Source organism: Egretta garzetta, unplaced genomic scaffold, assembly GCF_000687185.1.
Source record: "Egretta garzetta isolate BGI_Z169 unplaced genomic scaffold, ASM68718v1 scaffold133, whole genome shotgun sequence".
Classification (NCBI taxonomy): Eukaryota; Metazoa; Chordata; class Aves; order Pelecaniformes; family Ardeidae; genus Egretta; species Egretta garzetta.
In genome coordinates this window covers 1,213,524-1,227,873 of record NW_009259111.1, presented here as the reverse complement: position 1 = coordinate 1,227,873, position 14,350 = coordinate 1,213,524, and the positions used below count along the sequence as shown (strand labels likewise).

Sequence of the window (14,350 nt, the reverse complement as noted above, 5' to 3'; positions counted from 1 at the left end):
GCTATTGAAGATATTTCCTAGAGAAGCAACTGGTTTAAACTGGCGTGACTGAGGTGTATTGCCTCAGCATACTCGACGCCGCAGCCCTGCCTATACCACTGCAGAGAAAGGCCTGTCAGCACTGTGTGTGAAAGAAGGGTACAACCACTTGCTGGATTCAGATTATTTACTGGAAAAGTAGTAGAATTAGGCCAATTCCAAGCACTGTAGAAAAACCATCCTCACTGGCAAGGTCCTCAGAGGAGAGAGCTGGCCTGCCTATGTCCTGCATGTGTACAACGCACACAGATGGCGGCGACATCCATGCATAGCAGCTTCCCACTGTATTTTTAATAAGCTGTGATGCAGCATTCCAGTTTTGTGTAGTTGCAACTGATTTTCACCAGGCACACTCTTCCTAGGGGCTGTTATTTTAACAAGGCAGCTTGTTGAGTTCAGATGCAGTCAGACGTAGCCCCAAGATACAATGCAAGGAAGTCCTGACGCTGCCTCGTCCAGGAGCTACGCCCATCATGGCACGGAATGGCCGCAGGTATGCTGGCAAACCCCAGTACCCCAGCAGCAAAAAGCTGAAAGCGGGGTCTGGGACAACAGGCGAGGCTGCCTACTTCCTTGCACCTCATGGAGTCAGCTGTGCTTGCGCTGCACGGAGTGAGAAGTGGCTGTAAAAGAATCACTTGGCATCACCTAGCCTCTTTGCGCAGCTGTACATTTGTTGATATGCAGTGGTGACAGAATCATTTCCATTAATAACAGCCCTGTGATAAAGGAGCTCAGTCACTGTTTCCATCAGCTTCTGCCCACTTGTGCATTTAGCCAAAGTGGCTGATCATCTCCTCTGTATCCACATAGAAGGCCAGTATATCTTCATCTGTCTCATCATTAGACTCTGTAGATACAGTGATTACCTTCCCCACAGTGTGTTTGACATTTACATGCCACACAGATGTCAGTCAAGAGAAACTGAGGGGTAGCTGTGCTTTTTAAATCTGAATAGTGCAATCTAGACTTAGACAGTCAGCAGGTGCCTGCCTGTTATAATAAAGACCACAAAAAAATACCAAAGCTAAGTGAATACAGATGAGTCTATTTCTGGATCCAAACCTGCTCACCACACGTCACATCTCTGAAAAAGCAGAGCCCTTTTTTGTCCATATTAGGTATAAAACCCTTTCTAAAGGCACTGAGTGATTATATCAAGCATGTGGGATTTTGGTTTCGTTTGGTCAAATCTGCGGGAAGCCCGAAGCCATGCCAGGAGCCTTGGATAGCTCCCAACCAAGAGCTGTCTCACTGAGTGCCAGTAAAAACATCACATTCCTGGGTCATCTATAAGACCAGAAACAATAACTGCCTTGCGCTTACTCGAAGATTCTCCTGTATGAAATATCATTGCTTTCAAACATCTTAAAGGCTACGTGTCTCTGAGAGCTAGGATTCTTCCCTCCTTGCACTTGTGTAGGACACGCTTTTCTGTTATTTCAGAGACTTTTTCCTGCAAACAGCACAGCCTCCCAGATGCATACAAATAATTTGTAAGAGGCAGCAAGCAAAAGCCCCAGGCAGAACCTTTCTGAGGGGCAGGATTTCTCAAATGTCTAACACTGTCAACTCTTCACATAATCTCCCCTCTCGGTCATTAGCTTACACCTCAAAGATGGATCTAAACCACCTGCTCTTTGTGCTTTAGTTTGCTTCTTTCCCAGAAAAACATCGTATGAGATATGACACTCCTTCCTTCTCTGCCTGGACTCATCTTTCGTCACTAGGGGAGACTTGGGCACTGGGTCTGACCAAGTCTACTGCTTTAACCTCCTCTCTTCCCACAAGAGAGTGCTTCCAGGCTTCAGGCTGTGCTCTACAAGGTAGCTACAAAGCCTTGGAGTCATGTCCTCCAAGGGTCACCCTTGCACATGATGCATAGGTCCCGGTTCAGAGAAGCTGTACGATAAAGCAGCACAGCTGAGAGGCATCTGCCTCACTCTACCTTGATGCACTGCACTTGTCCTGGAAGAAGAGGGATGGAGGGGATGATGTTTTGGTTTTGATTTGTTTTCAATTTGTTTTCATGGAGCCCAGGATATTTTCAGCCTTAGTCCAGTATCACGAATGAAAATGCTAATGAGTTTTGTTGATAACGAGACAGTTTCCCAAGAAGATGAACATAAACTGACAAGAACTTGGCTACAAGATAGAGGAGGAGAGATCTGCATCAGGTCTTGTCTGCAAGTGGCTCAGGACAGTCTTTTTTTATAGTGAGTTTAATATGAAGTTTACTGACTAAAGCCCACTCAAAAACCTGCTTTGGCAGAAGAAAGAGGAGGCTTTTGCTCCAAAAAAGAAGCCTGCCATTCTTTTCTTTCAAATCATACTTCCCTGCCCATGTGCTTCAAATCTAGGCGAGCCTTCAAGAGATGTCCTCCCAGTCCAGCATAGCAGGCTGCCTCTGCAGTGTGCATACTCACCATCCAGACACATAACTCAGTGGGTTTTTAAGATACTGGGGAGGCTGTGGGGTGTCAGGGAAGCTCCTGGTTGCACAGCCCCAGAAATAACTGGGGAATGCCAGTCCCAGCTTGTTGACTTCAGAGGAACCAAAGCAGTGGGCACCAAACGCAACATTTTTCCTCCTGTACTTCTCCTCCCAGTTTCTCCCATCTACCCGAAGATAGGCTGTGTGGCTAGCTGACTGAAAGGCAGCAAAAAAAAGACCTACCAAATAGCAAGAAACAGAAACACGCACCATAGTCCTACCTGCCATCTCAAAGAAGCAGGAGTGCAGCAAGAAACAAACCAGTATCAAACCTGAAGACTCCAGAAGGGCTGTGCTCCTTCCTCCCCAAAATGGGACAGGACATGTCATAGAATCATAGAATGTTTTGGGTTGGAAGGGACCCCTAGAGGTCATCTAGTCCAACCCCCCTGCAGGAGCAGGGACACTGCTAACTAGATCAGGTTGCTCAGAGCCCCATCCAACCTGGCCTTGAATGTTTCCAGCGATGGGGCCTCCACTACCTCTCTGGGCAACCTGTTCCAGTGTTTCACCACCCTCATTGTAAAGAATTTCTTTCTTATATCTAGTCTAAACCTACCCTGGTTTAGTTTAAAACCATTACCCCTTGTCTTGTCACTGCTGGCCCTTCTAAAAAGATTTTCCCCGTCTTTCCTATAGGCTGCCTTTAAGTACTGAAAGGCCGCAATCAGGTCTCCCCGCAGCCTTCTCTTCTCCAGGCTGAACAAGCCCAAGTCCCTCAGCCTGTCCTCATAGGAGAGGTGCTCCAGCCCCCGGATCCTCTAAATAGTTCCCCAGAGAGCATGAATAGGAAAACCAGAGGAAGCAGTAAGGGCTGCCCCAAGGCCAGGTATAAAAGGACCATCACAAAGCACAGCAGCAGCCGAGTTGTCTGAAGGAAGTGGCCTTTGCAAAGCACACGCGTTAGCTCTGTGTAAGCCTCTAACACCCTGGGCTCCCTTTGAGACCAGAACTGCAGATGCTTCAATTGCAATTAGCTGTGATTAAAGCAATGATCATATAACAGAGATAGTACATAAAAATATTTAACTCTAAATGACAATGCAAATGCCATTTTCACACACACATTGTGCAATGTTTACTCCCTTCTGCAGCAGAGTGAAAAGGACGCTATTTTAATCCTACCTGGCTCTAGGACTGTCTTGATGTTGGAACAATGGAAGATGCAGATTCAATCCGAAGCTTAAACAGGGAAACATGGCATTCATTCCTGAATAACCTCCCAGCACATTTCTCCTGCTCAGTTATATTAGAGCCACACACAAGCTGATGGGGTGTGTAGCTGGAATGGATGACATCAAGAAGACAGAGGAGATGCCTCCCATGAACATTTTTCTGCATATACTAGATAAGGCTTGGCAATTCCAGAAAAAGACACACATACCGAAAACTCAGCGAGGCTCCTTCTTGGGAAGTCTGCTGGCTTAACTTAAAGAAAGACAGACCTAACAAATACAGAGACTGAAAAGTAGGTTTGCAGAATTCAGGTTATTGTGTCAGATCAAATCACAACCACAGCCTCATGACCACACAAGCCCCAGCCTCACCAGCAAGCCAACGTATCCAGAAACAGAGATGTTCCTGAACAACTCAGACGTTGAGAGTCTAAAATGAATACGTCAGTCACAAGCCAGCTTCTGTGGCAGCTCTTGATTCCTTGTTAGGACCAATCCAAATTCAGACCATGAGAAAACTGTGGGTGTTTTAAATCCAAAGGCTTGTCTTAAAGTCTTCTTGTTATATGTGAAACATGAACTTTTAATGCCATGTGCACAGGGCTGTCAAGGGTGCTTGGGGGAGGGCAGGATGCAGGGAAGAAGGCAAGAGGAAGAAAAGGTTTTCCAGCAAGCTTTTTTCTGTTCCATAAACATTAGCCTGCATCCCACAAAAGTTGCTTTCACAGCGTAACAAATTCCCCTCTTCTGCCCCAGTGAATGCAGGATGAACTAGTCCCCACCTAACAACTGGTTTTTGTGTTTTAATATACACACTTCATGTTCAGGCATCCTCTCCTCCACTGACTCTTGGGGCTGGCTTGTCTTAGCCTAGAAAAGTGCTGGAGGAGCATTTTTTATGTGAGAGGGAAGAGAATGGTAGGATAGGGTGAAAAAGACCCTGCAAGTTTTCATATTATTTCTGTAAGTACAAAGTTACCAGCCAAGAAATCCTGACATTGTCAGGCTTTCCACTCCGAGAACTGATTCTTCTCAGACATCTGCCCTATATGATAGAAATGTGAGTCTCCTGCTGTTCCCATGAGCCAGCTGCCAGCTGTGGCAACAAACTGCAGGACATTGTTTTGAGGATGCACTATCTTATACTCTACTATTGCCCCACTAGCCAGAACTAGCACCCCCCAGCATCTGCAGCAACTCCCATGGCAGTAAAGCCCAAGATGCTTGTGAAAATCCCATAAAACAGCAGCTTACATGCCATGACTGTCCCTGGGGACAGGGGCTGGCACAGCTGCAGATCCCAGCCATAAGGCCACTGACAGCCCAGGCTGCCAAGGAGCTGCCCTGGATCCAAGCATCTCCCAAAGGATACAGGCCTGGTGTATCTCTGGCTGTCTACACCCTTTTTCTGGGCTGCAGAGACCATTCATGGCCTCCCAGTAAGGAAAGTTTTGCAGATTTTCCAGTACTGGTGGGTCTTGCAGCTGAGGCTCTGTCAGCAGAAACCCGTTGAGAAGGTCCCTGCTTTCACCACTGTGATCCTTGTATACCCACTGTGCTCTTACTATGGGGTTGCACAGAGAAGAGCTAAGACTTCAGTCACGCCCTTTAGAAAGCAATTTCTTAACATATTAAATCAAGGCAATTAGTAAAACAAAATTATACACTGAACTAGATTAAAAATGTGTATTTTACAAGGTACACTCAGATTCATGTCACAGCAGCTTCACCCCTGTTCCTTCCACACCATGAGTTCCTGCTGTTCCTGTGCTCTTGCCCTCCCTTCTTCCCCTGCCCAGGTTGCTGCCCCACAGCACCGGGGGCATAGCAATGTCCACTGAAGAGGGCCGTGACCAGCTGGGTGAGGCTAAGCCCTCAGCCGGAACTTTTTTTTTAAAACATCTTTGCTGCTAACATGTGCATATCGCAGAACCACAGTCCAAGAACAGCTCTAGAAAAGAGCCAAGCAAGTTGACAGATTAATGAGTATAGAGAAGAAAGTTAAATTAATCTGAGTTATTACAGAAAAATGTCTTATTTGCAGTCAAATGGCATAGTAGTGAGAGTTAATATCTCTACTATGTATTGGCCCGTTTCTTTTTATATGAAGATGCATACTTCTCACATCAAGTCACTAGGAAAGCTGTTACACGATTGCCTTGGAGGTATCAAGATGTAACTGAAAAACTTCATGCTATCTATGGAAGCACAGACTGTTTTCTGTAGTAGGATAGGTTACATTCCATTCTAATCCTGTTCCAAAATAAAACAAAACAATATAAATACATTTAAAGGGGATACTGTACAGGATTTGTAGTACAAACAGAACATAATTGTCACTTGTATCCCTTGAGGTAGTCTTGGCAGGGTTTTCACCCTCCCCCCCCGAAAAAAAAAAGTCTCGAAGTATCTGAAAACTGAAAGCAGAAAAGAAAAAGTGGAGCAGTTTGCTCATATCACAACATGCCAAAGGAGAACAAGGCTGACAAAAAGTAATTGTTTCATAAACAAAGGAACTGTAACACCAGCCTCCACAGAAGACACAGCCAGCCATCCTTGCAGGATCAGGCCCATCCAGCCACGGAGCCTGCTGCCGAGGACTGCCAAAAGCTCTAGAAGGTGTGGGACACCTCTCACTGGGTATTACAAGAGCAATCCCTCACCAGGACAGCTGTGGAATATTTTCTAAGGAATTAGCCTCACAGCAGCTGGCTTGTCTTGAAGCAGAGCAGTTTATAATTATTTTAGGGTTTTCTTATGGATCTTACTCAATATGGCCCCACCTTTCTCTTATGTAATGTTTGCCAAAAACTGTATGTAGTTCCCTAATTATGGTTATTGCATTTGACAGAACTTGTGGGTCAGGAATGGGGCTAATCGGAGGAGATGCTGTGCACTCCTGGACATCAGAGCCACCCTGACTGAAGCTTTCAGAAACTGCTCAGGAAATTGGACATTCAAATACAAAAATCTGCTTTACAGCCCAAGCCTCTGGCATATAAACAGTGCCTGCAGAATTTACCTGCTTCTTGTTGCCTGTACAATCTCCATATTTGCATATATAAAATAAGAAAGTATGCACGTGACTGTAAATAGACATATCACAGTGAGGTACACATCAGTGAGGCTGTCTCACCCATGCACCAACATGTGCAGAGGACAAGAAATCGTTACGCTTTGTGAGCACAGCTGAACCCTATGGAGGGCATTTCAGGCAACAACTCCAATTCCATCCTTCCTCCCCGCAGAACAGAAAGACGTCGCAGGATCCGAATAACAGCAGATCTCTGCTACTTTTGCCCTTTCCCCAGAGACAGAAATGCCAAGATGTTTCTCTGCAGCTTCCCAAATCCTCTTTCTTTCTAAGCCCCAGACTGTGCCAGTTTTGCTCTCAGAAGGCACGGCAGGATTTGCCCCAGAAAGGGACAAACTGGTAAAGTGCATTGGTATCACTCCACTATCCTCTGCTGGGTAGGCTGTACCTGTGAGATGAGACTTGCTAGCTTCTGCATGTCAGGTTTTGGAGCCAGATGAAACATCCTGGATTAAGCGATCTCCCAGGGCAGCAGCAGATCAGCTTTATAACTGGCTTTATAATTATTAGACAGATTTAGCAAAACAGTACTTATTTTTCCCTTTTTTGAATTATTTTTTGCTATCTGGCTGATTGATTTTTGCCATAGCCAATGGAGGATGAAAACAATCTCCAATGCTGTCTCAAAACACCATTTATATAAAAAGTGTGTATTTCCTACTACGCTAACCTACCTTCTGCACCAGCTAAAAGTCAGTGTTCTATTTTTATGTTGCCCTTAACATAGGGTGGATTTCACTGAGCCTTAAGTGAGTAAAAAAAGCCTACACTAATCCTTCATTGACAAACTAATTCAACATTCCTCTGTATCCGTGTTTTTTATAGTGGCTGATTATTTCAGTCTCAGCCTGGTCCAGGATCAACTGTTTTGCATTTCACAAATGTAAGCTCTGTGCATGATTCCAGACTTGCTAACATTCTCAGAAATATAAGAGTCTTAAACCACCTTTACCTGGTAGAGTGAAAACATTCCATAATTTAATTCTAGCCAACATTTTCTGAGGCTTTGTTGTTTTTTTCCAAATACACGTTATTATCCTTTTAGATGACAACATATAAAAAAAAGTAATTGAATTGTACTGCTGCCCTACATCGTGTTATGCTTATTTACACCAGCAAGGATACCTTCTACGTGCTCCACTGGTTTATCTATGAATCACCCCCCGACCAGCCCTAGATTTACTGCAACACAAGCCTTCGTTGACATTTCCTTTCCACATATAAACCTTGTTGTGGCCCACACTTACACACTGTGTTATACAGAGTAAGCGAGTCCCTGTGATGCTACCTATGGCAAATACCGCCCACAGAACTGATAAACAAGTTTTCTGTTATGTTAGTTTAAATGAAACTTCGTACAAATAGAGGAACCACACACAGCAATACCTCCCAGACAGAGCATCTGCTGTCTGCACGACAAGGAGCTTTGCCATAGACAAAGAGTTGCGTAAGAGAAGGGTCAGGTACAGGCAGCATGCAGCATGCAGGTTGGAGGGTGCTGTTCCAGTGACAACCAGTTAGTCTGTCTGCTGAATGCCACTGAAGGCAGGTGCTCCCTGCTTGGAAAGATGGGGAATCATGCCAGAGAGGGAAGGAAGGGGGAAGTAACAGTGTCCCTTTCCCTTCAATAGGGGGTACCTATTTAACAAGTTTGCAATGCTGCTGCAGACGTGCGCAAAATGCTCCTGCAGCATCCAATATCCATATAAGCTCTCCAACCAAGGTATGCAACTGTCATATGAACAGCACAGGGGCCGTGGCTCCCTGCCTAGTCACTCACAACCACCTCCAAAGCTATCCGAGATGTGATGAACATAGGTTGGTGCTGCTGTATGCTTTGCTGCTATCCAGTCAGATCTGCAGGATGGACAGCAAAATCCCTGTTTGCACTGTGCTTCACCTGCCCTAATACACTGTGCAAGCCTTTGTGCGGTTTCCTCCCCACTCCCACCAACACACACACACTGCCACACTCTCAGTTTATCAGGTAAGCAGTGATTTTCCAGGTGATAAGACAGAACTGTTTGGTAGGCTGAGTCGGGTCCCCGCACCGCCTGTTGACCACCCCTGGTCATGAGGACCGAAAAGAAGCCTGAGAACCCAGACTTCCCGGCACTGGCATCAGCTTATTGCATGGTCCCGAGCAAAAAGTGATGGCAGCCTGCTCTCCACCATCATTGCCCTCCTACTCAACAGGGTGGCTTATTTACTTACATCATGGGCCTGCTGCAGACCGATTAGGCAGTGCTGGCAGAGTACCTTGGAGTTATAAGCAGCTGTCCAAGAGATAAACACTACTCACAAATGTTTAGAAATACCCACATTTGCCTTTGTTTGCAGTGTTGTAGTATTTCTGATTCTGCTTGAAAGCACGTAATATAAAGAATTTAAAAATAAGTGCTCACACGAGAAACTTTCCACATTCTTATGAATTTCCTGCAAGACTTGGGATCTATTTGATTGAGACAGCCATTATAAATTCTTATTTTACTTGAGCTCCTTACGTTTCCAAATTCCAGAGTGAGTAACTCTGTTTTATTTTAAGGCCATTAAGAGACACCCTCAAAGTTCAGACTATAGTTTTGAGATGTTTTTTTAACAGAATTCTGCATTTTGAGGTGAAGGTGATGTACTTACCAACAGCCTCCTGCAATAACCAAACCGCCGGCTCCCATCTTCCCCAGTCAGCATGAAAGAGAAGGTCTCACTAGAAGAAAATAAATTGCCCAGATCTTACTATCAGAACTACAGCATAGCTACAAGACAGATAATTTAGAAAGGGGCACTGCCATATCCAGTAAGAGATTCTGTCCACTGGAATGTCTTTCGTCCATCTGTCCATTGTCTGGACATAGTCCGTAGACAAATTCCATCAGCAGTAGAGCAAAAACATCTGCATGCCTGTGGACAACCTAGGTATCTTATTATAAGAAGAGATGGGTGCTGAATTGCAGTGATATGGCAGTCCCTTTGAACTGCAGAAGGAACACAAGAATCAAGATTTCAAGGGCAGTATTCAAATGCTGTATCTCCCTTACCTTTCAGTTAGGTCCTGTCTTTAGACTATGCTTTGTTCTTAAAGGGAGAACCTTAAATATTCTCTGAGAGTAGAGAAATCATTTCCTGATCCAGAAAAAACACAGATTTCCAAAATCCAGCTTATTTTACATGCCTGTCTAGGATAAGTACCATTTGTGACAGAGAAGTAGAAAAACAGTGTCAGGCTATAATTACAGCACAAGTAAAGGGATGGGTCTGTGAATTTGTGACTGGACTGAGAAGTGTTCCTGATTGCTTTGCAAATTTTAAATGGCACTATATAAAACACCACTTCTTCGTGCCAGAATGCCAGAATTTATATAATTATTGCTGTATATGGGAGGGACATCTTGTTTCACCAACATGGGCTCATGAAAGGTCTGTCTAGGAAAACAGCAGCAGAAGAGGTGAAATACTCTACAGGCAGGGCTGTGTGCTTCTCATACCAATGTTGCCCACACAGTTGTCTGCTTCTCCTTCAATGTTTTCAGTAACTCACTATTCAGGCGCTTCCATATACTGAATAATGCAGCCAAGCAACACAGAATATAACATGGTTATGTCGCGTGTGCTATACATAAGCCAATGAGAAGTTCCATACATATTCTTGGCTACAGTAATTACTGCAGGTGAATGCTAGTTCCTTGTCATTGTTGAAAGTCCCTCTAGACACACTCTGAAAGTCTTACTTCATTTACATGTATCTCAAACCATGCATCTTTAAAAGCCCTCTCACATTCTAGGGGAACATGGGGAGACCCCACCTGGAGCACTGCATCCAGTTCTGCAGTCTTCAGCGCAAGAAAGACATGGAGACCTGTTGGAGCGGGTACAGAGGAGGGCCACAACACAGAGTAGAGGGCTGGAACACCTCTCCTATGAGGACAGGCTGAGAGAGTTGGGCTTGTTCAGCCTGGAGAAGAGAAGGCCGTGGGGAGACCTTCTTGCGGCCTTTCAGTACTTCAAGGGGGCTTCCAAGAAAGATGGGGACAGACATTTTAGTAGGGCCTGTAGCAACAGGACAAGGGGCAACGGTTTTAAACTAAAAGAGGGTAGATTCAGACCAGATACAAGGAAGAATGTTTTACGATGAGGGTGGTGAAAGACCGGGCCAGGTTGCCCAGAAAGGCTGTAGATGGTCCCACACCTGGAAACATTCAAAGCTAGGCTGGATGGGGCTTTGAGGAACCTGCTTTAGTTGAAGATGCCCCTGCTTATTGCAGGGGGGTTGGACTAGATGACCTTTAAAGGTCCTTTCCAATCCAAACCATTCTATGATTCTCTCCCTTCTGCCTATTCTACTACTTCTACACCTTCAGATCAACAGGTTCTGACACATCAATGCAGGGAGAAAAAAAAAAAAAAAGGATACATTTTTTGAGGTTTCTTTTGAATGAAAAAGAAAATGCAAGCCTGATTCTCCCTTCCCTTGCCCTTCACCTCCAAGGGAGGGAAGATAGGGCTCCTCTGCTGGCATGGAGCTTGGCTCCCAAAAGAAGCTCTCAGAACAGCATTGCTTTGAGCCAAACAAAGAGGTATCCTGCAATGTTAGACAAGCATTCTGGGGTAAATGACTAGGGCAGGTGGTGGGAAGGGCCCCATCTTTTTTAAGATTTATTTTAAATGCTTCCATTTATGCTTCTGGGTTTAGCACTGAGAAAAACCTTCAAATCTCTTCCCCTCAGCCACACAGGCCTGTAAGCCAGGCAGAATAGGGAAGAAAAATAATACAGAACTTAAAAAAAAAAAATAAAATTAAATACAGCTGCTTGAGCCTGAAGTGGCCAAGACTCAAACTGCTACTTCCTTAATTGGGCATTGGTGAGCCTGTGGCTGCTCCAGATGCACTCCATCAGTACTCTGCAGCAGAGGAGCACCGGAGGGTTTACCTGTTGTATTCTGAGACAGGGACCCAGTCCTTGGCATCAGGAAAGCAGAACTGGGGGATAGCCTTGAGACGCTCCTCCGCTTCACGCATTTGCTTGGTTGGTCTTTCTAGCTGCAGGGGAGAAGATTGAGGTTAGGTCAGTTACGGTTACTGCCAGCTTCACAGCACCTCTCTGGAGGGAGGGTTACTAATGAGCTCCGAAGAGCAAGGGCCCATCAGCTTGTTCTTTATTTGTGCTTGGCAGAGTGAGGCATGACCCCAGGACAGGCTTATAGGTGCTAGTACAATGGAAATAATCACTGCTGAGGTTTTTTTTTTTAATTTCTTTTTAAATTGCCTGAAACTCCCTTATTGCACAATGGCCACTTAAAACACAGTCCTAACTCAAATTCCTTTCTGCTGCAGGAGCACAAGAGAAATGCCATAGATCAGCAAAAGTCTTTCCATTGACTTCAGTGAGTTTTGGAACAAATCCTAATATAGCCAAAATGAGTTAGAAGTGAGATATTTAGAAACTGAATTTAAACACAGTCTTTAAGCACCTACCATCAGGCCAAACTCTCCAGCACTGGAAAAAAAAAAATAAAAATGTATAAACAGGGAAAGATGTCAGTCACCTTCTCTACATCCTTCACTTTGTAACAGATCACTTCTGAAAAATTATGAAAGCTGAATGATTACCTCCATTTAAAAAATAAATTTCTATTAGTTTTCCAACTTATTCACTTTATCGATATTAGAATGAATAGTATGTAAGAAATTTTCTTTTACCTTGGGAAACTGGTATGTCACTTCTGGGAGGTAAGTGTTTTTAGAGGGCTTCTTTTTCAGTGACACTACCACAAAATACTCAAATAGCTCCCGTTCCTGCCATTCAATCAGCTCCAGTTCCAGGGTTCGATAACTTGGAGCCCTCTTCAGCATTGACTGGATGTGTACTAGACGCTGGGTATGAGCTAGTATTTATAAAAAAAAAAAAAAGGACAAAAAAAAAGACAGATCATTACCTGGGACTGTAATTTGTATGTGTAAGCCACAGCCATTCACAAAGGACTTTCAGTTTGCCAGCTTATTATTCCAAGTGTGTTCTCCTTTCAAAAGCAAACCTTCATACTGTAGAGTCTCCCTCACTAATTACACCCATAAATCAAAACTCTCTCCAAGTACTGAAGTGATGCAACACTAAGTCACTGAAATCATTTGCAGTTCATAACTGTTACCCTGCCAAAGGCCTGCTTTTTCTTCGCACACAAGACTAGATTATAAGCCTTTATGTGGGTATGCAGAGGCACTAGGGCCTCCAGGCTGACACATCTCAGGCCTGACTTGGACTTGGTTTAGACTGGTGAAAAACAGTTCTGTGACCTGCCCCTAACGTAGCACAGCTTTATGCTAAGAACTACTGTAGGTGTATTTTCTCCTTCTCTACAGCACAGGCATAGTCCATACAAGCCATGGCATGATCTCCAGGGAAGTGGGAAGGAATGGAAAGAGGTGAGCATTGCCTCCTGTGGGATTGCTTTGCTTGTGCCAATTCCACTGAAGGGCAATCTTAGATGCATGGTCACATCCAGTCCAGATTCAAAGATATGCCTTAATGCTGTGACTTGTTGCTAGACATCTACAGCAGACATCCTTACCAGTTCTGGTAGACCAATAAGTGAAAAAAAGCTAAGTAAAACCAGCTTCCTGCATGCTCTTCCCCACCTCTTCACACCAGGATCTCTGTGCAAGGGCAAATGAATTATTAGCAGCAAATGTCAATCCTTTAAGGCTATATTCACTCACACTGCTCAGTTTGCAAAAGGCAGACTGTCCCTTATGGTAGGGAAATAAGATGTCACAAGCACTTGATCACAGCAGTAATTAGTTAACAGAAAGAAAGAGAAACCCCTTGATGACCAGCCATCTGGTCACTGGTTCAACACCACAAAAATTAAAAATTATTTCGATAAAGCACTTGGGTCTTAGTGTAACTGCACAAATAGGGAATCTAAATCCCAAGAAATAATCTGCCTTGTCCTGCCTTGAGATAGCCCCACACTGCCGGCCAGTGCTTCATATTTGCAAGAGGTGAAACCAAAAGGCCTACCCCATCCCACCAGATGGGGACCAGTAAATCCTGTCATACTACACGTGACAACTGGATCTTTGGCTCAGGATGGCCCAAGAGCATCAAAGTAAATACAAGGGCACACAGGAGCAGTCGGTTAGTGAGCCATCAGAATGAAGATCCTCCCTTCCACAACAATGGGGGAAAAAAGCTTCCCACTTTCCAGTGAAATCAGAATATCCTTCCAATAACAAGAGAGAGGCCAGGCACTGTCTGTCTTCTTTCTCGGGCTATGAGCAAAAGCAACCCCTGTGTTTCTTGTCACAAAGAGAAACGGAACTGAAAGCACTTTTGGGCTGGTAACTGTCTACAAAGGAGCAATGAGTCTTTTTCCACACATCACTGTACCATGTTGCATGTACACTGTACAATGTACTGCCTGTTTTGGGTTGTCTTACCATCACCTATCTGGAACAAATCTGTCTCCCTAAGACAATTTTTTCCAGCAAGTTTTCCTGCATGAAGAGTAAGCAGGTGACACCTGCAGTAGACAGACACAAATGCTTGC

At 44.5% G+C, this 14,350-nt stretch overlaps 1 protein-coding gene across 1 annotated transcript in view; it reads right to left on the bottom strand.

Annotated features, from left to right (window-relative positions):
• The window catches only part of DENND2B (DENN domain containing 2B), a gene marked incomplete at its 3' end in the record, with an annotated part of 73,240 nt that overhangs the window by 32,517 nt on the left and 26,373 nt on the right, over positions 1-14,350 (bottom strand). Inside the window, exons 7-9 of the mRNA XM_035891029.1 lie at positions 12,501-12,685; positions 11,731-11,840; positions 9,440-9,509 (exon numbers count right to left, since the gene is read on the bottom strand). Of these exons, the coding sequence (XP_035746922.1) occupies positions 9,440-9,509; positions 11,731-11,840; positions 12,501-12,685 (365 nt within the window). The remainder of the gene's footprint in view (positions 1-9,439; positions 9,510-11,730; positions 11,841-12,500; positions 12,686-14,350) is intronic.